The following is a 19,807-nucleotide window of genomic DNA, read 5'->3' as shown; positions in this document are numbered from 1 at the left end:
CTGTATCCCAGCTTTCCCCTAATGTTATCTAGACAGTCTCTGAGATTAGGGAATTCTCTGATCCTGCACTATTTCCTTCTTTTTTTTGTTTTGTTTGTTTGTTGTGTCAAATCTTCCATATACATAAAGTCATCTTTTCTCACAGCCAGACATTTTGAAAGCTCTGAGTGAGTTTGGATATGTAGCAGCAAAAATGATCAAAGTGTCCTTGTCACTAGACACAATTAAATGCCCTCAAACATACACACACACATTCATTTGGGATTTTCCATGTCCAACCATCTGACTAGCTGTCTGACTTTGGCAGTCCTGGAGCACACTCTTGCCTAATATTGATTGGCCTGTCTGTGTGGAGACAGATGAATGCATTAGTACCCAGCTCACCCTGCCACTGGAAATATATTAAGTTCATGTATTAGGCACCCTGTCTGGTTGCCATGGAGATGCACCAGGAGTGAGGGACAAGGGAGAAGGGGTGGTGGTGGAGGGGATGAGGAGGATGGGAGACGAGAGGGGGATACAGGATGCGATGAGGCAGTCGACTTGATTTGTAGTCCCGCTCCCTCTCTGCCTGCCTCTGCCTGTCACTTGCGTGTCCTCCCTTACCTCCTCTTGTCTTTTCTTTGTTTCTGTTTCTCTCACGTTTTTGTTTTTCACCAATTCTATTTTTTCTAAACTTCATCATCAATAATGTGCACTGACTCCTTCTCTATCTCTGCTACCCCATCGATTTTGTTGTCCCTTTTGTTCTTTATTTTCATATTTGGCTTTTTCTCATTCTCCGTCTCGCCGTCCACCCCCCCCCCCCACCCCACACCGCCGGGTAGACTTTCATTTATCGCATATTATATATTTCTCTTGGGTTTTCACGTCGGCACCCTTCCCACTCCATCCCCTACACGTACACAAGCATTTAACTCCATCTTCATCTGCCCCTCTCCCTCTCGCTGCCGCCACCTCCCTCCTTGGCTCGCTTCATCTCTGTGCTCTGCAGTAAAACTGGTGCATTGAGGCAGCAGGAAATGGGGACTAGAGACAATAGAATGGTGGGAAATACAGATAGGAGTCTGTGATGCTCTCCTGTCGTGTCGAGAAAAGATGAGCGTGATACACTTTCAAGACTTTACTTTTATCCCCGTGTGGGATGTGAACATAAATACAGGGCTCTAATTCATCAAGCCCTGAAGAAAAAAGAAAACAAAAACCTTAGAATTTGCACATTTTTAGTCGCTATGAGACCAGGATTTGAATCAAAACACCTACAGAGAAACATTAGTTGAGTTTTTAAAGCTCACATTGAAAGATGCAGACATCTGCTTTGCGGCTTGTGTGTGTGAGCCTGCTGTTGTGCCTGTCTCAAAGCTGCTATCAGTGTTTTGTGGATGTGGAAGACAGTCTCCGTCTGTGCTGGGGTCACGTTTTGACCGAGTACAATGTGAGAAACGTTGACGCCTGCTTCGAGAAGCTGGACCGCATATTCAACAATAATGAGACAGTGATTGAAGCTGGTAGAGTAGGTGCGAAAGAGTTTCTTCTTTGCCAATTTAGGAACAGTTTGTGACAGCATGTAAAAATCTAGGTGATATGTAATTTCTTGATTTTTTTAGGTAAAGGCTATGACATCCAACTGAAGGAAATTCTGGATGCAGAGGTCCTCCGGCTGTTGAAAGAGTTTGACCAAAAGCTGAATAACGGTAGCTAAACACCTGTTTAAGCAGACTGTATAGCTGCATTGATAAAAGAGTAATACATTTGCTAAGTGAGGTCAGAAAAAGAGAAGTTAGAAAAAACAAAAAACGATGCCCCCAGCCACACAATTCCCCAGTATGAATTGAGCCAAATATTTCTGTCTTCCTCCTCCTCCTCCCCTCCATCTATCAGACACTGTGTACGAGCAAAGGTTGCAGACAGCAGCAGACAATTTCATCTCAGCTGCCTCCAAACTGCCTAGAGGTGAGCCACGGACTTCCCTTTTCCTCCATCTTTCTGTCCATAATAACTTATATTAGGTCATCACATCTTACAGTGATCTCTGTACTCTCTCTAAGATGCCAGTTACATTTTTAGAGTCTTTAAAATACCATGAAGGATCCAGAAGGTGGTTTGCTTTAACTGGCTTTCACTCCTGGATGCTGTATCAGTAATATTTATTAATCAAAGTTTTTTATTCTCTTCACAGTCTCTGGATGTATCCCTCCATGTGGTTTGTCTTGATTTTATTGTATTTTTTTTTTGATTCTACAACATAACAATCATTGCTTTTAGAAACCAAATAATAATGGCATCAGTATCGGTTTCATTCACCCATCAGGTTTTCAGAGTGCAGGTGCAGTGTACGACTGTGTTACCTGCCAGTACGACTCCTGTGAATTTCCTCTCGACTGCCCAGGTGAGCACTGTTATTCGTATTATTACCTCTAACACATCACTGATTCTGTTATGTCACAATTTCCAACTAAAGAAATAAGTACTAATCCAGATGTGACATATCCTTAAATAGCCCTATTTTCACCTCCATAAGCATCCACTCTTGATCCTTGAAATGCTCTTAGCAAAAAGTGAGGATTTGAAAGAGAGACAGAGGAAAGGTTTTATTTCCACACATTATATCTTTTGCACAGAGCCCCCGAGGTACTCTTTAAGTCCTTGGTTTCTTTATGCAAGGTGACAGTTGACTCCCACACACATGGTATTCGTATCAAGCCTTTACAGCACCGCCACTCTTCAGCATATCATCACTTTTACTCGACTCCTCTGAGACTGGGCTTAAATATTATCATTAAGGAGAGCTCAGGCTGCAAGAGCTGCCCCTGTGCGAATGTTATCTGAGTGTGTGCATTTGTCTGTGTGCATGTGGGTGGCTATATGTTTATTTCAGTGGAAGAAATTAAAGTTATGGAAAACAGCAGGATTCGAATGTGGTGCGACGTGCCATTTGCCTTGCCAACTGATATTGAAGTGATCTGGAGGTTCGCAGAGGAGGTACGCTCAGCATATGGTGAATCATTCAGGGTCACTGTTAAAAGTAACAGTTCAACATTTTTGCAAAATACACACACCAGCTTACTCGAGTTAGAGTTAGACGGAATGAGCAACGTGATTTCAAATCTTTGAAATTTGAGGCTGGAGCTGGAAGACAGTTAGCTCTGCACTACAGACTTAAAGATGTCTCCTAATAACAGGTGTGTTTGTCAGTGCGTGATTTTGCTCAGTTGCCTACAAATTTTTGCAAATTTATAACCACATGAACAGAGTTGACTTCTTGTGACAACAGATTTAATAAATATAAAATACTGAGCTGTTATTATTAACACTTTGTTGTTTGTTTGTGTGAAGCAGACAACAACTGAGAACATTTTAATCCTTCAGGTTGAAACGCAGCAATTGGATCAGTTTAAAGAAGTGACTGTGGGCGTTGACAGGCTCTACTCCATCCCCTCAGTGACTTTGAAGCATCAGGGCACCTACCAGTGTGAGGTGTACTCGGGCCAGCTCTCCTTTATCCGAGTATACTACTATGTCTCAGGTAAAACAGCTGACTTTAGAAGGATATTTGGAAATTTTAACTGATCAAGGGGAGAGTCCTTGTACCAGGAAAAAGTAAACTTCTTCACATTTAAAGCAACATTACTTTGTACCAGAGAAATGTTTGAACACTTGATGAAATAAGTAAATAGGTCCAAACTTTGACATGTATTGAAACTATTTTAAAGATATTATATTATTTACATTGTAGTTTTACTTTTTTTTTTTAATGAGAAAGAACAGCTTAAAAATGTTTTTGAGGGTACATTGAACTTTCATATTCGTTTCTAAATTCGCCATCACCAGTCAAATCTTCTCCCATAAATTTCCAGAGACGTGAGTGCTGGCTCCTGTTTGTCTTGTTCACCACTTGATTGCACTCAGAGACACTCTAAGTAGTTGGCTAGAAAGTCTCTAAAGTCTCCAGTAAGTGCATTTAATTGAAAGCCTTCTCTGTCCAAAATTAGCACCCTCTGGAAAATCACTGTAAATTAGCCACGCACCTTTCTAAATAAGCTGGCTACTGTGTGTCACAGGGAGGCCTGTGACCTCCAAACATACTCCACAGTGTTTATATTTCCATTGTGCTGTGCATGTCCAGGCACTTTGGGACTGCTTTTTATGGTGACCTTCCTGGAAGTGTGGTATGAAGGAGGGGGACTTTAGCCTGAAGTTTAAGAAATAAATAGATGACAGATAAATATATCTACTTTTTTTTTTAAACTTAACTTTTTACCATTGTGTTTGACTGAGACACTGTGCACTGCTATAAGTTTAATATTTATTGGTATTTAAGTATTATTTCCTGGGATGAGAGAAGTTATTAACTATATAGCCAGGAGTTTCTCTCAGGGATTGTTGCGTGTCAGTCTGTGATGCTGAGCAGGTCAGAGGGCTGTAAGGTCCCACTGATAATGGGTTTAGCCTGTTGCAGAATTGTTCCTTAGAAGGTTGATTTAGTTTTGAAATATAATATTTAAGTTGAAAACACTAGCTGTTTTGTTTTCTCAAAAAAAAATATTTTTTCTTAGTTTGATTTTTCTTCAGTTTGTCTAACCAGTCTGCAATGTAGATCCAGCACACTAATCCACTGAAGAAAAAGGGAATAAAAAGAGACTGGACTGTTGAGCTGCTGAGAAGCTTGTTATTTCTGAGTCTACTGCTCAGGTGCGCTTCCAAACATGTTCACATCCAGTAAAATAAAATTATAATTATGATGAACCCAAGGTTTCTAAACACTATTCCACTACTACTGAGTGACCTTGCAAATAAAATATATTTGGAAAGTGTGTTGCTGCGAGGACGTGCTGCCGCAGGTATCTTAATACAGCTGTTGGCTGGCAAAGCAAGCACTGGCTGTTTGGAGTCAAGAGGGAGTGATATGCATGAAAACAAAAGAGGAACATATTAACTAAACTAAAGGCTAACCCATCTAAAGCACTAATAACTAACACTGAATACTAACTAACCTAAAGCACATCCAGTTTGACTATACCCTTGCTTTTTATAGCCAAATTCTTCTTACAGGGAAATAAATCAGGCCTGCTGGATGTATGCCTTTGGTAGCAAAGTTGTTAACACATTTAAAGAAATCTGGAAGAATATATCAGAATGTAAATGAGCTCTGTGCAGACAATTCCCTGTGTACAGATTGTGTTTTACTGAAAAGTGGAGTTAAAGGGGATTTTAGAAAGGAGGAAAGAACAAAAATAACTGTTTGACTATATGAATGCATCTATTAGCATTCATGATTATGCATTTTTACACAGCTTAGCATGTGTAATTATGTATATGTATAATATTATGTGCATCTCACCTCCTGAACATTATATGATTAGTTGAATAATTATTTTAGTTTTCTGGGTTAGCACATTTTTTCTTAAATTATACAACTGTTGAATTGGTGGGTTATAACCCACTAATGATACATGTCAACTACTCTGTACAGAAGACTAACTAACTCTGTATTTGTGCTTAATAAATGAGGAAACTCCTACTAAGCAAATACAATTAAAACTGCAGACTTCCTCAACCAACCTCTTTCACTTCATTCATCGTCGGTTCTCCTCTATATTCCCTGTCTTCATCCCTTCGTGTCTGTCTTAGTGACCCCCCAGATTGTGGCAGGCCACACAGAGCTGCAGGAGACATTTGACCTGTCTCTGCTCCCAGGAGGGCAGTTTTTCCCCGCGTCTGGTGACTCTCCCCGCTCCTTCCTCGCCTCATTGTTACCGCTTCTCGCCGCCTGTTTAACTGCTTTACTGCTGCTGCTGTGTCTCTCCCTGGGGTAAAACAGAACTATTATTTGCACAGTATCAGCTTTAACAGATTTTAACCGCAAAGTCATTTAGACATTCACACCTGTCATATGAATACATGATGCTCCAGGGCGCACAAATGAGGTGGTATTCATGTTTTTTTTTTCTTTTTCTTTGGTTGTTTCAGGGTTCTGCATTGGTTATCCATACAAGAGCAAAGTCATGCTGAAGAAACACATCAGGCTGAAGATTTAGGTTTATTCTAGAGTGTTTGGAAGATGTATGTGACGCAACAAAGGCATTTCATCAAGTCTGCAGAGTGATACGTCATAGTCCAGACAACATGTGTGTCACTCCTTCCACCACTAGAGGGCAGGATCCACCTCTTTATTAGTAGTAGTACTGAGTAAACGTTTTACTACCATAGTGTAGAGTAGCTGGGCTTGCTTTCATATTTGTGTGTGTGTGTGTGTGTGTGTGTGTGTGTGTGTGTGTGTGTGTGTGTGTGTGTGTGTGTGTGTGTGTGTGTGTGTGTGTGTGTGTGTCCTTGTATGAAAAAGAAAAATGGCCCTCATCACTCGTCATGAAGCAGGAACCACTTTAAACTGACCTTAGCGAGTAACTTTAAGGTACTTTAAGGGCACTTTGACTTTGAGGGTTAGGGTTAGATACTTTGGCTACTCCAGAAGGCAGCTGAGCTTAAAATCAGAGAGATGAAGCTGAGCAAAATATTTACACAGTCGAGGCATCCTGACAGAACATTTTGCCAAGACAGAATTTATTAACTATCAACACAGAAGGACCCGATATCTAGTATGAGTTGAGAAATACTGTAAGGAAAAGTTATGAGGTAAAACAGGTCATGTGTAGACATTGTGACCATGATTACACTCTGAGTGGCTGATGGACTCAGTTCTGTCCAGACAGTCGTGCAGTCAAAAGGGTAAAAGGAAAATCCTTTGTTTCATCATCCACAAGCAGAACACAGAAACAGAGAGGACAGAGAAAGACAGAGGTAGCAACAAGCTACCGACTACAGTCAGTCTGAATGAAACCACAAGAAGTAGTAAGTCTTGACATGTTTAAATATATTCAGCAGGAACTTGCATTGAACTTTGCTATTACATTGACACACTGTCACATTACTGTTGTGGGCCAAGAAATATTTGGTTGCGTAAACAACAGCAAAAGATAAATCCCCCCCCCCCCATTACATATCACATGATGAAGAAATTCTGTTACAAAACACACTGTTTTACAAAAGTCGCCCATATACTGGGCCCAATCCTCAAATCTGAAAACCACAATCAAAAGCTTTTGATGTCAAAGTGTGTCATTATGGTTTGCGCAAGAATGTATAGATCAGGTTTGTTGAATGGCAGAGGAACAGGACCCAGTCGCACGACTTTATGGACAGTTACAGTGAGTTTATTTACAGTGAAAAAACTAAGTGCACAACAGTTCCAACAAGATGTGATTTCCTCAGTGGTGATAGTCCCAGCTCCCGGTGGGTGCGGCGATTCCTAGGAAAAAAACCCAAAAAAACTCCATAGTTCCTTCCAAAATATTTACAAAAGCCTTAGTGCTCTCTCTAAAACTCTCCACAGATTTGATGGACACAGAGAGGACAGAGGATTAATTTCCTTCACTCAGAAAAACATGACAAGTTAAATTCTTTGAACTTTGAACAAATTCAATTCTTTGCATGAGGCAGGGTTCCAATGGCTATTGTTAATCAACGATCCAGCGTTGACTGAAGCTCAGCCACTCTACTAAAGTGACCCTTGATGGCGTCAAGATCAAAGCAAGTGTGGATTATCAGCAGATGTGTGGCTCAAGAGCAGGAACTTCTTCAAGGTCCCTATGCTGCACAAAGACAAGAACACATGCATACAAACATATACACACATACAGGAAGCAAAGAAAGAGCTAGAGGTGGAAGAAAAAACAAAAGAAGAAATGACAGGTTAGCCAAGCAAGGAAGGACCACGGCAGTATAACTGATGTCATTTAGCATTATGTAACCAATTCAGCCTACAGGGAGTGCAGAATTATTAGGCAAATGAGTATTTTGTCCACATCATCCTCTTCATGCATGTTGTCTTACTCCAAGCTGTATAGGCTCGAAAGCCCACTACCAATTAAGCATATTAGGTGATGTGCATCTCTGTAATGAGAAGGGGTGTGGTCTAATGACATCAACACCCTATATCAGGTGTGCATAATTATTAGGCAACGTCCTTTCCTTTGGCAAAATGGGTCAAAAGAAGGACTTGACAGGCTCAGAAAAGTCAAAAATAGTGAGATATCTTGCAGAGGGATGCAGCAGTCTCAAGATTGCAAAGCTTCTAAAGCGTGATCATCGAACAATCAAGCGTTTCATTCAAAATAGTCAACAGGGTCGCAAGAAGCGTGTGGAAAAACCAAGGCGCAAAATAACTGCCCATGAACTGAGAAAAGTCAAGCGTGCAGCTGCCAAGATGCCACTTGCCACCAGTTTGGCCATATTTCAGAGCTGCAACATCACTGGAGTGCCCAAAAGCACAAGGTGTGCAATACTCAGAGACATGGCCAAGGTAAGAAAGGCTGAAAGACGACCACCACTGAACAAGACACACAAGCTGAAACGTCAAGACTGGGCCAAGAAATATCTCAAGACTGGTTTTTCTAAGGTTTTATGGACTGATGAAATGAGAGTGAGTCTTGATGGGCCAGATGGATGGGCCCGTGGCTGGATTGGTAAAGGGCAGAGAGTTCCAGTCCGACTCAGACGCCAGCAAGGTGGAGGTGGAGTACTGGTTTGGGCTGGTATCATCAAAGATGAGCTTGTGGGGCCTTTCCGGGTTGAGGATGGAGTCAAGCTCAACTCCCAGTCCTACTGCCAGTTTCTGGAAGACACCTTCTTCAAGCAGTGGTACAGGAAGAAGTCTGCATCCTTCAAGAAAAACATGATTTTCATGCAGGACAATGCTCCATCACACGCGTCCAAGTACTCCACAGCGTGGCTGGCAAGAAAGGTGAAGGAAACGGTTTCCAGGGCCTAATCCGTGGATCGACTTCCTTCGAGGCGTGGACGTCTATCAGCAGAGAATGTACCTTCACCTATCAGCAGAGAATGTCCCTTAGTCTGTAACACAGTCAAATATATTCTCAAGTAATATTCAAGCATGCCATTCAGCGTGTTAGTACGAGCTCGGGAGCAGCTTGGGAGAACAAGAAAACAGAGACTGCTTCAGATTGTCTTCCCAAATTGACTCAACTTTATTCACAAGTATAACAGTTTATATAGAGGGTAAAATTCACGAGACAGCAGATTATCAGTTTAAACCAGTACAGACCAAGATAAGGCAGCGTCTTCCTGCCCTTGGGTGAAGAAGCATCCTTTGTGTAGTTTATCAGTTCAGCTACAATTGTGATTATCTCAGCGACATATTTTCAAGGCACAAAACAAAGAGTTCTTTCATTAGTGAAATCTGAAACAAACCATTTGGCCTTCAACAGGCGTCTAAAAGATTAAGAAACTAATGTAGCTGAGGGAGTGATCTCTGTGGTATTTCAACCTTGTACCAGCCTGTGATTCTCACACATCAATTCTTGGGTCAAAGAGAAAAATAACTAAAACAAAGGGGCCTTATTGAATGACAGAGTTTTCCTGTATAATGTCACTATAAAACAATATCCAGTAAATGCTACCATGGTACTAAAATACCTAACAAAAGGGTATAAAAGAAGAAAAACTAATGACATGGCCTCCTTGTTCACCTGATCTGAACCCCATTGAGAACCTGTGGTCCATCATCAAATGTGAGATTTACAAGGAGGGAAAACAGTACACCTCTCTGAACAGTGTCTGGGAGGCTGTGGTTGCTGCTGCACGCAATGTTGATGGTGAACAGATCAAAACACTGACAGAATCCATGGATGGCAGGCTTTTGAGTGTCCTTGCAAAGAAAGGTGGCTATATTGGTCGCTGATTTGTTTTTGTTTTGTTTTTGAATGTCAGAAATGTATATTTGTGAATGTGGAGATGTTATATTGGTTTCACTGGTAAAAATAAATAATTGAAATGGGTATATATTTGTTTTTTGTTAAGTTGCCTAATAATTATGCACAGTAATAGTCACCTGCACACACAGATATCCCCCTAAAATAGCTAAAACTAAAAACAAACTAAAAACTACTTCCAAAAACATTCAGCTTTGATATTAATGAGTTTTTTGGATTCATTGAGAACATGGTTGTTGTTCAATAATAAAATTATTCCTCAACAATACAACTTGCCTAATAATTCTGCACTCCCTGTATACTGTACTTTGACTAGTATGTAGACATGTCTTATGATGGATAAATGTTATAAATCACCAATAGCCTATGATGATAAAAGACTATCAATAAAAAAAAAATCAGCATTTAATTATTTTAGTAACTATATTTTTTGTTTTGTTCTTCAAAAAAGCCACACCTGCCCTCAGTTTTATGCACACAGACATAAAAGCACATGACAACAATATAACCATTGATCTCGATCCAATTAATATGCATTTCTTTATATGATGCCAATAAAGATAAAGCTCTTCTTTGGTGTGTGGACACCGAGATTTGTGAATGTGATATCTCAAGAATGAGCTGACATGGGAGCTTTAAATTAATACTATCAATACAGCTACTAAAAATCTTGGATGAGTTCAAATCTCAGTGAGTTTGACCTCAAGGTCTAAGGTCAAGTCTTGTAAAAATCTTGTGAATGCGATAACTCTCAAATTCATACCATGGATGTATCTACTAAAAATCTTGAATGACTTTCAATCTCAGCAATCTTAAGCTCATGGTCAGAGTAAGCTTTCTGAAAATTTTGAGAAATCAATAACTTGAGAACAATGTGACGTAAGATTTTGAAACTGATGACACAGGTGTGTCTTCTGGAAGCTGAGGGCAGCACTGACCAGCATTTCTTTTGTTTTGTTGTTTGTCTGCCTGTCAATCTCTACTTAGGTCCACAATTTGCAATTCTTGACACTTTGAGGATTTTTGCATGTAAAAGGAGTCCAATGATAGTATAAAACAGTGGTTCCCAAACTTTTTTTGCTAGGCCCCCCTTTGTTTTACAAGAAAAATGTTCGCGCCCCCACGTCCACGCGCGCACGCACATGCACGCACACATCCTCCAACCACACACACCCATATTTTGCTCCATTACGGTTTATTTCACACCTCAAACATTTATTAAACAATTAAGTAAATACAAGTAATCTGCGATAAATTACAGGTAGTAAGAAAATAAACTACTAACTCTATTACGCTACGTCCGCAACTACACGGGTATTTTTGAAAACGCAGCTGTTTCGTCCACATGTAAACGGCGTTTCGAATCACCGAAAACGGAGATTTTTTTAAAACTCCTTTTTTGCGTTTACGTGTGGACGAGGAATACAGAGTTGGTCACGCAACGTCAAAGATATGTGCCTTTTTCACGTCACGCTGTGCGCCACGTTATTGTTTACATGAGATGAATTGCAGAATGGAAGATAGAGACAAAATACTGTTAATCTGACTATCTTTGGGTTTTACAGCTTACATATATACACGCAGTTACTCTCCCTCCATGTAGTTGTTTTTTCCTGTGTAATAATATTCAACATTGCTATAATATCAAAAAATGCCTCTCTGTGCAAAATGGGTTTAAAAACATAAACAACTGTGGGATACTGGTTATCCGTGATTTGAATCGGGGACAAATCGTGGCAGGATCAGCCTGATATTATTTGTATCCCGCTGTAACTTTACTGTATAAAGAGCTAACATCTCCAAAATGTCAGGAGTAGTTAGTCATTACAACAAGTGTTTGTGAACTAAAAATCAAGAATGTGGGATACTGTTTGTCCGTGATTTGAAGAGCCCAGCGCTGCTCCCGACGAAGGGAAAACCAATTCTGCAGGGGAGACCTGCCTCGGCACTTGTGCAGGTGAAGCCAACGGGAAGATATGCTTCACCATATTTTCTAGCCTTTGGCTTAGAATGAAGTTTGTTTGGAAACATATTCAGCGATGCTTCATCTCCTGCTTTGCGTTTCTGTGGGCGCCCGTGCTAGCAGTGTCCAAGCGTTTTGTCCCCCCCTGCCATGGCTCTGCGGGCTCCACACTTTGGGAAGCTCTGGTATAAAAGATGAATGTATGGTGAATATGAAGGCTTCTTGTTCTATAGAAGTCTTAAAAATGACCACCGGACTTGACCTCGTTACATTTTGCTAACGGGTTTATGGGCCCAGTCACTCACTTTAGTTAATTTTTAAAAAAGGAGTCTAAAAAAGAAAAACAACGAAGTGCCTTGTTGTTGTGATTTGTTGCTATATAAATAAAACTGAATTGAACTTTATGTTTTACTCCTCCTAAGCAAACTTCCACACACAATTTAAGAGGGAGATCCACCCTTCACTCGTAACATCAGTTTCAACTCATCCGGATCGAGATGGAGAAATTGCACATCTTCATGTGTCAGAATTCATAAACTGTGGCTGCACATATCTTTTATTGCTGTCGATGAGTCTCAAAACCTGCATGCAAAACATGACATTTGTCCACAGCAGGTGATCCGTGCATGCGCATTTAACCATCTTTTTTATGATATTTTTACGTGCACAAAGCTCTTTGAACATAAAAAGGATCAGATTTGTGGAACCAAAAAAATTTACGTTTCTGTGCAAATGATAAATATTCAAGTTCAAAGATATACAAAATATTTTTATATGATATTAGATGTACATGTCCTCAAATGGCTTTTTACTTATTAGTGAATGTTACTTATTAGTCAAAGCACGCATTTGTGAGTACTCAATGTAACACAAAAAAATCACAGATTTGTAGATTAAAGCGCCAGAGTCCATTTATACTATATATGACACAAGGGAGAATGGGCCCACTGGACATGAGTGTATGGGTAATTCTTCAAAAATATATATATAAAAAACAAAAGAAACAAGCATTTCTAGGCACGTAAATTAAATTAAATAATTTCTGCTGTTCATACCCGAAAAATTCAACTCATATATGGTGTGCAGTGTGTGCCAGATTTGGACACATTGCACACCTGAATATTTATTTATTGAAAGTGCAGACACTTTTCACTGTTTCACTTCAGAAGCATAAATCTTTGCACAGGTGATGTGTATATATGTTGTTTAATGATCTTTTGATTTAAAATGTGAACTAAAGCATATTTTTAAAGGGGTTACATGCTCAAATTTTTTTTTAATTCATTAATTAAGGGAGGAATAAATCTACTTACTTTTTCTGTGTTCCAGCCTCAGTAACTTTGACACAGTAACACCTGCTGTAATATTTACACCTCTGATGAAATCTCACAAGTGTTCGCTTTATTTTGATACCAAGAGTGTTTACACAGAGTTTGTTCAGAGAGAGGAAAATAATGAGGAAGATAATTTTTTAATGTGAAGGCAAATATTTTCTGACATTTTAAAGGCTCATTATAATATAAAAAGATCAGATCTTACATTGAAGAGATTTTTGTCTTTTTTTGTGTTTAAACAGATTCACTGAGAATCAACTTCTGAATGTCTTTCCAGCAACGCCAAATCTTTTTTTGTTCAGTGATCATTTAGCCAAACAGTGCTGTAACCTAGTAACAACTTATCTTTAATGACTGTAATTTAGTTGGAGTTAACCTGATGGCTAGATCACACTGATATGAAAATTGTTTAATGCTTGTACAGCTTCAGCAATTTAGAACCACTGCACTAAAGATCATGCTACTCAATTTTAGGACATTATTCTCTAACTGCACAAGTCACAGCCACACTTTTTGCTCCATCTTTACAGAATTCAGCCACAAATTTTAATTCAGGATTATTTTACTGCCATGTCTCAAGTCAAGCCTCCCACCTCTCTTACCTTTGTAAGTAAAGCTAAACTTTCAAAACCAAGGACCAAAGGTCAGGATCAACACGGATCTTCAAAAATTACTTCCTGTTTTGTTAGCCTGTTGGATAAAAGGATGAATTTGAAACTCATTATCATTATTCTCTAAAAATTCAGATAAAATACTTTATTTTAGCAACAGGACTTTAACATGACGTTTAAAAGACCTGTTGTTGTTTAAAATGTTCTATAACACACTTTTTACTTTTATTCTGTTAATTTTTTTTTTTTTTTGGTTAATTGCTTTGAGAGAAAGCTAGAGGAATGTTATTAAATCTACTTGTAAGATTATAACAATTGGTCCAAAAGAGAAATAAATCTGTTGAGTGTCTGTATTTTCCTGACATGAATAGTGTCCTGTTGGTGGAGAAAGACAATATGAAGACAGCCTACAATCTCTAACCCTTATAAAGCTCTTGTGGCGATCCTAAATTTAGTCACACATGACTCAACATTCATCATGTCATCTAACCGTCAGATCACTTGTATTTTTCCACTTGCTTGCCATGTTGCCAGGCCAACATTTGATGCAATCAAAATGAGAACATAAGTTTTTACAGTGCTGTGCAAAAAAAAGGCCTTAGTCACCTCTGAAATCTTAATATTTTAGTTCCAAGGAACAAGATTTCTTTGCTATTTGGGCTTTAGCAATAGTTGTCCAGATGATCTTATACTCTTACATTTTTTTAAATTTCTTTACTCAGTTTTAGTCCAGTCCTTGTACGTCACCATTTTCAGAGGATTTTTTGTTTGTTTGTTACAACACTTAACACATATCTATCTAAGAAAAAAAAAAGAAAAGAAAAAAGCCCCCAACTTAAAGAACCTTTTTGTCTCTATACATAACAGACAACTTAGCAAAGAACCAATTTTAAATTGTATGTTCAGGCACTCTACTAATACCAGTGCATTGCAAAACAGCACAATTTGTTTCCATTCCTCTGGTTTAATCTATGAAAAAAAATGACACAAAAATAACACAAACACATGGTACACACACACAAGGTGTGCAATGTGTTCCTTAAAACACAAATATAAAAGTCTGAGGAAATAAAATAAAAAACAAGTAGTAGTGGAATCTATCTACACAACATAAACAGTATCTGAAAGTCATGTCCTTAAGAGGGAAAAAATTATCCTGCAAAGAACCTCAATTGATCCGTTTGCGGTTGCACTTCGGTCTGTGGTTTTGGTGATCTTGTCCGGTTTTAGATCAACTATGCAATGCCATCTGGAAAATATCTGATTGGCATCAGCTTCATTTTTCAGTGTTCCAGTGATTCTAAACACAATGGCAGTGCAGCCAAAACATACCTGGATAGAAAAACATACAGTGGAACACACTCACTCATGGATTTTCCTCCTCAGAATCAGTATAAATGAAGCAATGTGAGATCCTCTCAGAAGCCTGGAGAACTATTCCTGAAGACGACTTAAAGAAGTGACAAGAAAGCTACCAATAAGAGTTCAAGTTGTGTAGAAGAATAAAGATGGTCACACCAAATATTGACTTTCGAGCTTGTTAAAATTGTACCAACTCTGTTTTTGCCTTACATACTGTATATGCACATTTACATATTTTTCATTAAATCACTGCATCTATTTCTCATTTGACTCAAGACTTTTGCACAGTACTGTATTTTGATACTTATGCCAGATCATGAGAGAAAATGCATTTGCCGTGGAATGGGCTTAGCCATTTCTGGATTATCTTTTTCCTTTTGACCCCAAAGTGAAACACCCTCGCATTAATCTAGCTAAGTGTAAACAGCAGTAAATACTAATTATTCAATGTTGTTGTGCAGCACGCAGGACAGATGTGCTTCGAAGTAGCAGCCAAGAAAGGTGTAATTTGGGTCTACGAGCAGTGAACACCCGTGTGCATACCTGTGTGGATCAGCGCGCTTGTATTCCAAAGGTTTCTCCATGTAACGATCTGCTAGGGAGTGTGGGGGGGCCACAGCCCCGTCCTCCAGGGTGTGAAACAGGTATGGAGGAGATCAAAGCTCCAGACATCCAGAGGCCCCCAGAACACAAGAGACCATGGAAGACCAACAGAGGGGCAGTCGTGCCACTGTTCCAGTAAGAGCTGAGGAGAGTCCCAGATGAGGGTTCACTCAGCAGCCGCGGAGCAGAAGCCAGGGGGAGTTGCAGTGAGTTCCGCCGGCCGCCAGCTGTGCCTGAGTGACCGAGCCCCAGGCCGAGAGGCCGGGGGCACCCCACCCCCGAAGGGGCCCGAGCGAGCCCCAGGCTCCAGGCCCCGATAAGCGGCCGCCAAGGAGTGAGCCGGTGTGTACCTGGACACCCATCCCCAGACACAAAGAACCACCAACGCACCGACACCTGAGGGAGTCCGCCACTGGCAGGGGAAGTGGTGGTGGGTGGAGATAGGCCTCCAAACCTTGGAGGGCCTGAGGTGTCCCTAGAGAGGTGGCGTCTGATACCCAACCTGACATATAGACACAGACATACAGGCACACACAGACACAAACATCCATTCCCCCCCTCATGCTCTCATATGCACTTACTCCACACTCAACCAACGTGGAGACAGACATAAAGAGACGCTGTACACACGATCACACTCCCCAAGCGTACTCTACAAACCGGGTCTAGGTACCCTTGCCCCTGGAGGGGGGAACTGCACCCAGACCCAGGTGGTGTTACCCTTTTCCCTGCGGTGGGGAGAGGCAGACCACCCCGACTCCGTAGCAGCAGGGAGGCCCCACACTCCAGACCGCAGTCGGACGGCCAACTCCACCTAGCCCTCCCGCTCCAGCTGTGATAAACTTTAGCTGAGTTTACAGAAGAAGAGGTAGGTTCCAAAGGGAAGAGCTCTGACAAGCCCTCTCAGTGAGAAAGGTTGAAGGTGTATATGTCATACCTTAAAACAAAACTGAATTGAAACAGTGTCATAATTTGAAGGTAATTTAACACAAAGTTGCCTGTCCTTGTTTTTCACTTTGATTTTAGCAGTAGTTATACAAGGTATTTGGTGTGTGTGTGTGTGTGTGTGTGTGTGTGTGTGTGTGTGTGTGTGTGTGTGTGTGTGTGTGTGTGTGTGTGTGTGTGTGTCCTTGTTGTTTGGCATCCATTTTTATCCTCAGCAATGAAAAGTTGATGTTGCTGGTGTAGCTGGTGAATACTTCTGTTCATTTTGTTTCCTTAGTCTTTGCAAACCTATTTTGGTTTGAAGCTTATGTCATCAGCGTTGTCCCTCCTAAATAAAGCTCTAAATAAGCTACCTGTAAAGAAAATAATTTCTTTACAGGTAGCTTAAAGCAACCGTCCGATTTATCCAGGCTTGAGGCTGAGGCTGATTTTATGTCTCATCCCAGTCTTGAACCAGGAATATTTTCCATATAAGCCAAATGCACTGCACCCTTTCTATCTCTCTCTATAGAACTAAATTACCAAGGCATCCTCCAGTCTGCGCCTTAATGAATTAAGCAATTACAATAAAAGTTAGAATCTTTTTAATCTAGTTAAAAATACACACGGTAGTCTTTACATACAAAAATTACTTACAGTAAAATTTGTGTCTGCTTTCTCTTCTAAAACTATATTTTTGTTTCTTCTTTCTTTTAAAACTTCCTGTTGATATCTCTCTGTTTTGCTGTTTTTTTAAAAAAAGGGGTAGCAATAATTTTATATACTAAAAGGTTAATTTAACTGTTGTTTGACAGAAGGAAATTTCTGACTCTAACCAGTTGCGCCATGAATCCAAACCTTCACAGTGGAGCTGGGACTAACTTTCTGGCAAACTGATATACAACTGTACCTTCCCAAAGGATATTTCATCATCCATCCATATTCTTCTGGTTATTCAAATCAGGTTGAGCTGGAGCCTATCCCAGCTGCCACAGGAGGAAGCTGAAACACACCGTGAGAGAACGTGCTCCACAGAAAGTCCACAGCCAGATGGTGGATTCAAACCCGGGACCTTTTGCTGTGAAGCAATCACTGTGCGGTCTTACTTCATCAGAATTTTGTTAGTCTTTCGTTTGCTTGTTTTTTGATGATCCAGCGTGACAAATGACTCTAAAGACCTCAGACTAGTCATTACACTGTTTGTGTCATCATGAAAGAGAGGCTTTTTTAAAAAATTCACTGCTCCAGTAACTTGAAAAAGTTTTAGGAACAATTGTGGGCACTCATTGGTGTTTCATGGTATGCTGCTTCAAACTATGTGTTTTCGCGTAGTTTCCATTACGTGACGGCTGCTTCACCAGCATGAGTATGCCCACTGCATGTTGACAGATTAAAGCTGTCTCTGCAGAAGGGGGAAACACCCTCGGTTTAATTTGTTCATATACTGTGAGCCAGAAATAACTAAATGAGCTAACAGAGTTGTCCATTCTTGTTCGAAAAAATGGTTCTTTTCTCCCAGCCCATCTACTTTTTGTTTTCTTTCATTTTTCCTTTTTTTTTTTAAACAGGAAAGACTAGTATGGTAAAGAACTGGAGGCAATCGAGTTAATGTGGAAAATATTACAATGGTAATTGCAAGTACAAGCCACACCAAACAAAAACATAAAAACCAAATTTTGGGTTTTACTTTATCATCTTATTGTAGTAAGGAAAGTAATCATGTTGTAACAATGTAACATAACGTTAATCAACATTATATCAGTGTACCTGCTATATATATTACTGATTTAATTCACATCAGTCCCTTTCTTGATTTTCTGTACAAACCTTGTATGGATTATCAGCCACGTTGGAGGTTACACTAATCATGATCACCATGCTGGTTTTCAGAGCTACAGCAGTGGTGAGAAAGGTTGGGGGGACAGCTTCCTCTAAAGCAACGTGAGCTGCTCAGATGGAATGAGACCAGGGTGTGAAACGCAACTTATGGCTCCCATTTCAGGCAGACGGGAGGGAAGCTGAGACAGGGTGGGGGCGGACAAGTTAATTAAAAACAGACGTGAAGGGAAGTGATGTTTGGCTTCGTCATGCTTCTACATTTCTTTCTCTCCTTCTCCTTTCTCTGACTCATTAAAACTCCAGCTAAACTAAAAGTGATTTCCTCCAGTAAATCACCTCACAGCTCTAATTCCCACATTGGCTGGAGACCACCATATCTTTACAAACTCTAATGACTAACGCAGTGGGATCTCTAGTCACATCTACCGAGCATGAGAAAATGCTTTAGTCTGCGACCACTGGCCCTGGATAGCATCTGCTGAAACATCCTGGCAATACACCAGGTGTGTTTCTTTGACGTCAAATCTGTGACGCAGTTTTATTCTCTCTGTGAGATAGCTCCAAATGAAACAGAAGTGGGGCATTTAGTCTACATTACTACTACTACATACTATTGTCCATGATGTAAATGTTTTTTTAATGACAAAAATTGTGTGTGTTTCTGTCCTGTGTCGTGTTCTGTTTGTATATGTGCTTTTCTTCTGCTGCTGTTACAACCAATTTTCCCTTTGTGGGACAATTAAAGGATTATTCTATTCTATTCTACATGTGGTTTTTTATTTTTTAAGTTGACCAGACTTTCATTGCTATTCATTACTGATGTCCTTGCCCTCCTTATGTGCTCTGTGCACCATGATGTCAAAATTAAGCCCTATTCGTAACGACACAGAGCTGATTTTTATCTCATGATTTATCGAGTGACATCACTGAATAGCCAGTCGGTGGCAAGCAGTCCATTGACATCACATTTTAAGATTGTCTTCAATCACTTTGAACCCCAGCTGTGTACACACTAAAAAAAAAAGTACCTGATACCAGGTATCTAATAGGTATCTAATAGAAAACCCTAAGAATCGAGTTGAGCTGTGCCAAGCTGACCCGAGTAGGCACTAGTGGAAAAGGGCTATTAGATAAAAATGAATCCTAGCTTACCAGTTCTCCCTGGTTACTTAGCGCATGTTTCAGATGTTATTGTTCAATTCACTGCCTGCCTGCCCTTCAGCATGACTTACGAGAGGTTAGAATCCAAGATGTATAAAATAAAAGTATGATCTCTAGGCAGAGCTACACTGTAATTTGTCTTCTTCATTAATGCTGGAATCAAGAGCAGAGTGAATGCTATAGGGACTAAGTGGTAAATAACATATGGACAGTTAACATACT

The 19,807-nt window shown here is 40.1% G+C and overlaps 1 protein-coding gene across 2 annotated transcripts; it reads left to right on the top strand.

Annotated features, from left to right (window-relative positions):
- The first annotated feature begins 820 nt into the window (after positions 1-820).
- spaca6 (sperm acrosome associated 6) lies at positions 821-6,197 on the top strand. Of its 2 annotated transcripts, XM_026185018.1 has the most exons (9): positions 821-1,517; positions 1,608-1,694; positions 1,882-1,953; positions 2,180-2,203; positions 2,312-2,389; positions 2,879-2,982; positions 3,370-3,526; positions 5,632-5,812; positions 5,971-6,197. In XM_026185018.1, exons 1-9 carry the CDS (start codon positions 1,304-1,306, stop codon positions 6,047-6,049), a joined length of 996 nt encoding a protein of 331 aa, XP_026040803.1. In that variant the 5' UTR covers positions 821-1,303; the 3' UTR covers positions 6,050-6,197. The 2 variants fall into 2 exon arrangements, with proteins under 2 accessions (XP_026040803.1, XP_026040804.1); XM_026185019.1 differs by lacking the exon at positions 5,632-5,812.
- The last annotated feature ends 13,610 nt before the right edge of the window (positions 6,198-19,807 follow it).

This window comes from Astatotilapia calliptera, chromosome 11, assembly GCF_900246225.1.
Source record: "Astatotilapia calliptera chromosome 11, fAstCal1.2, whole genome shotgun sequence".
In the NCBI taxonomy this organism is placed as follows: domain Eukaryota; kingdom Metazoa; phylum Chordata; class Actinopteri; order Cichliformes; family Cichlidae; genus Astatotilapia; species Astatotilapia calliptera.
This window is presented reverse-complemented; position numbering and strand designations above follow the sequence as displayed.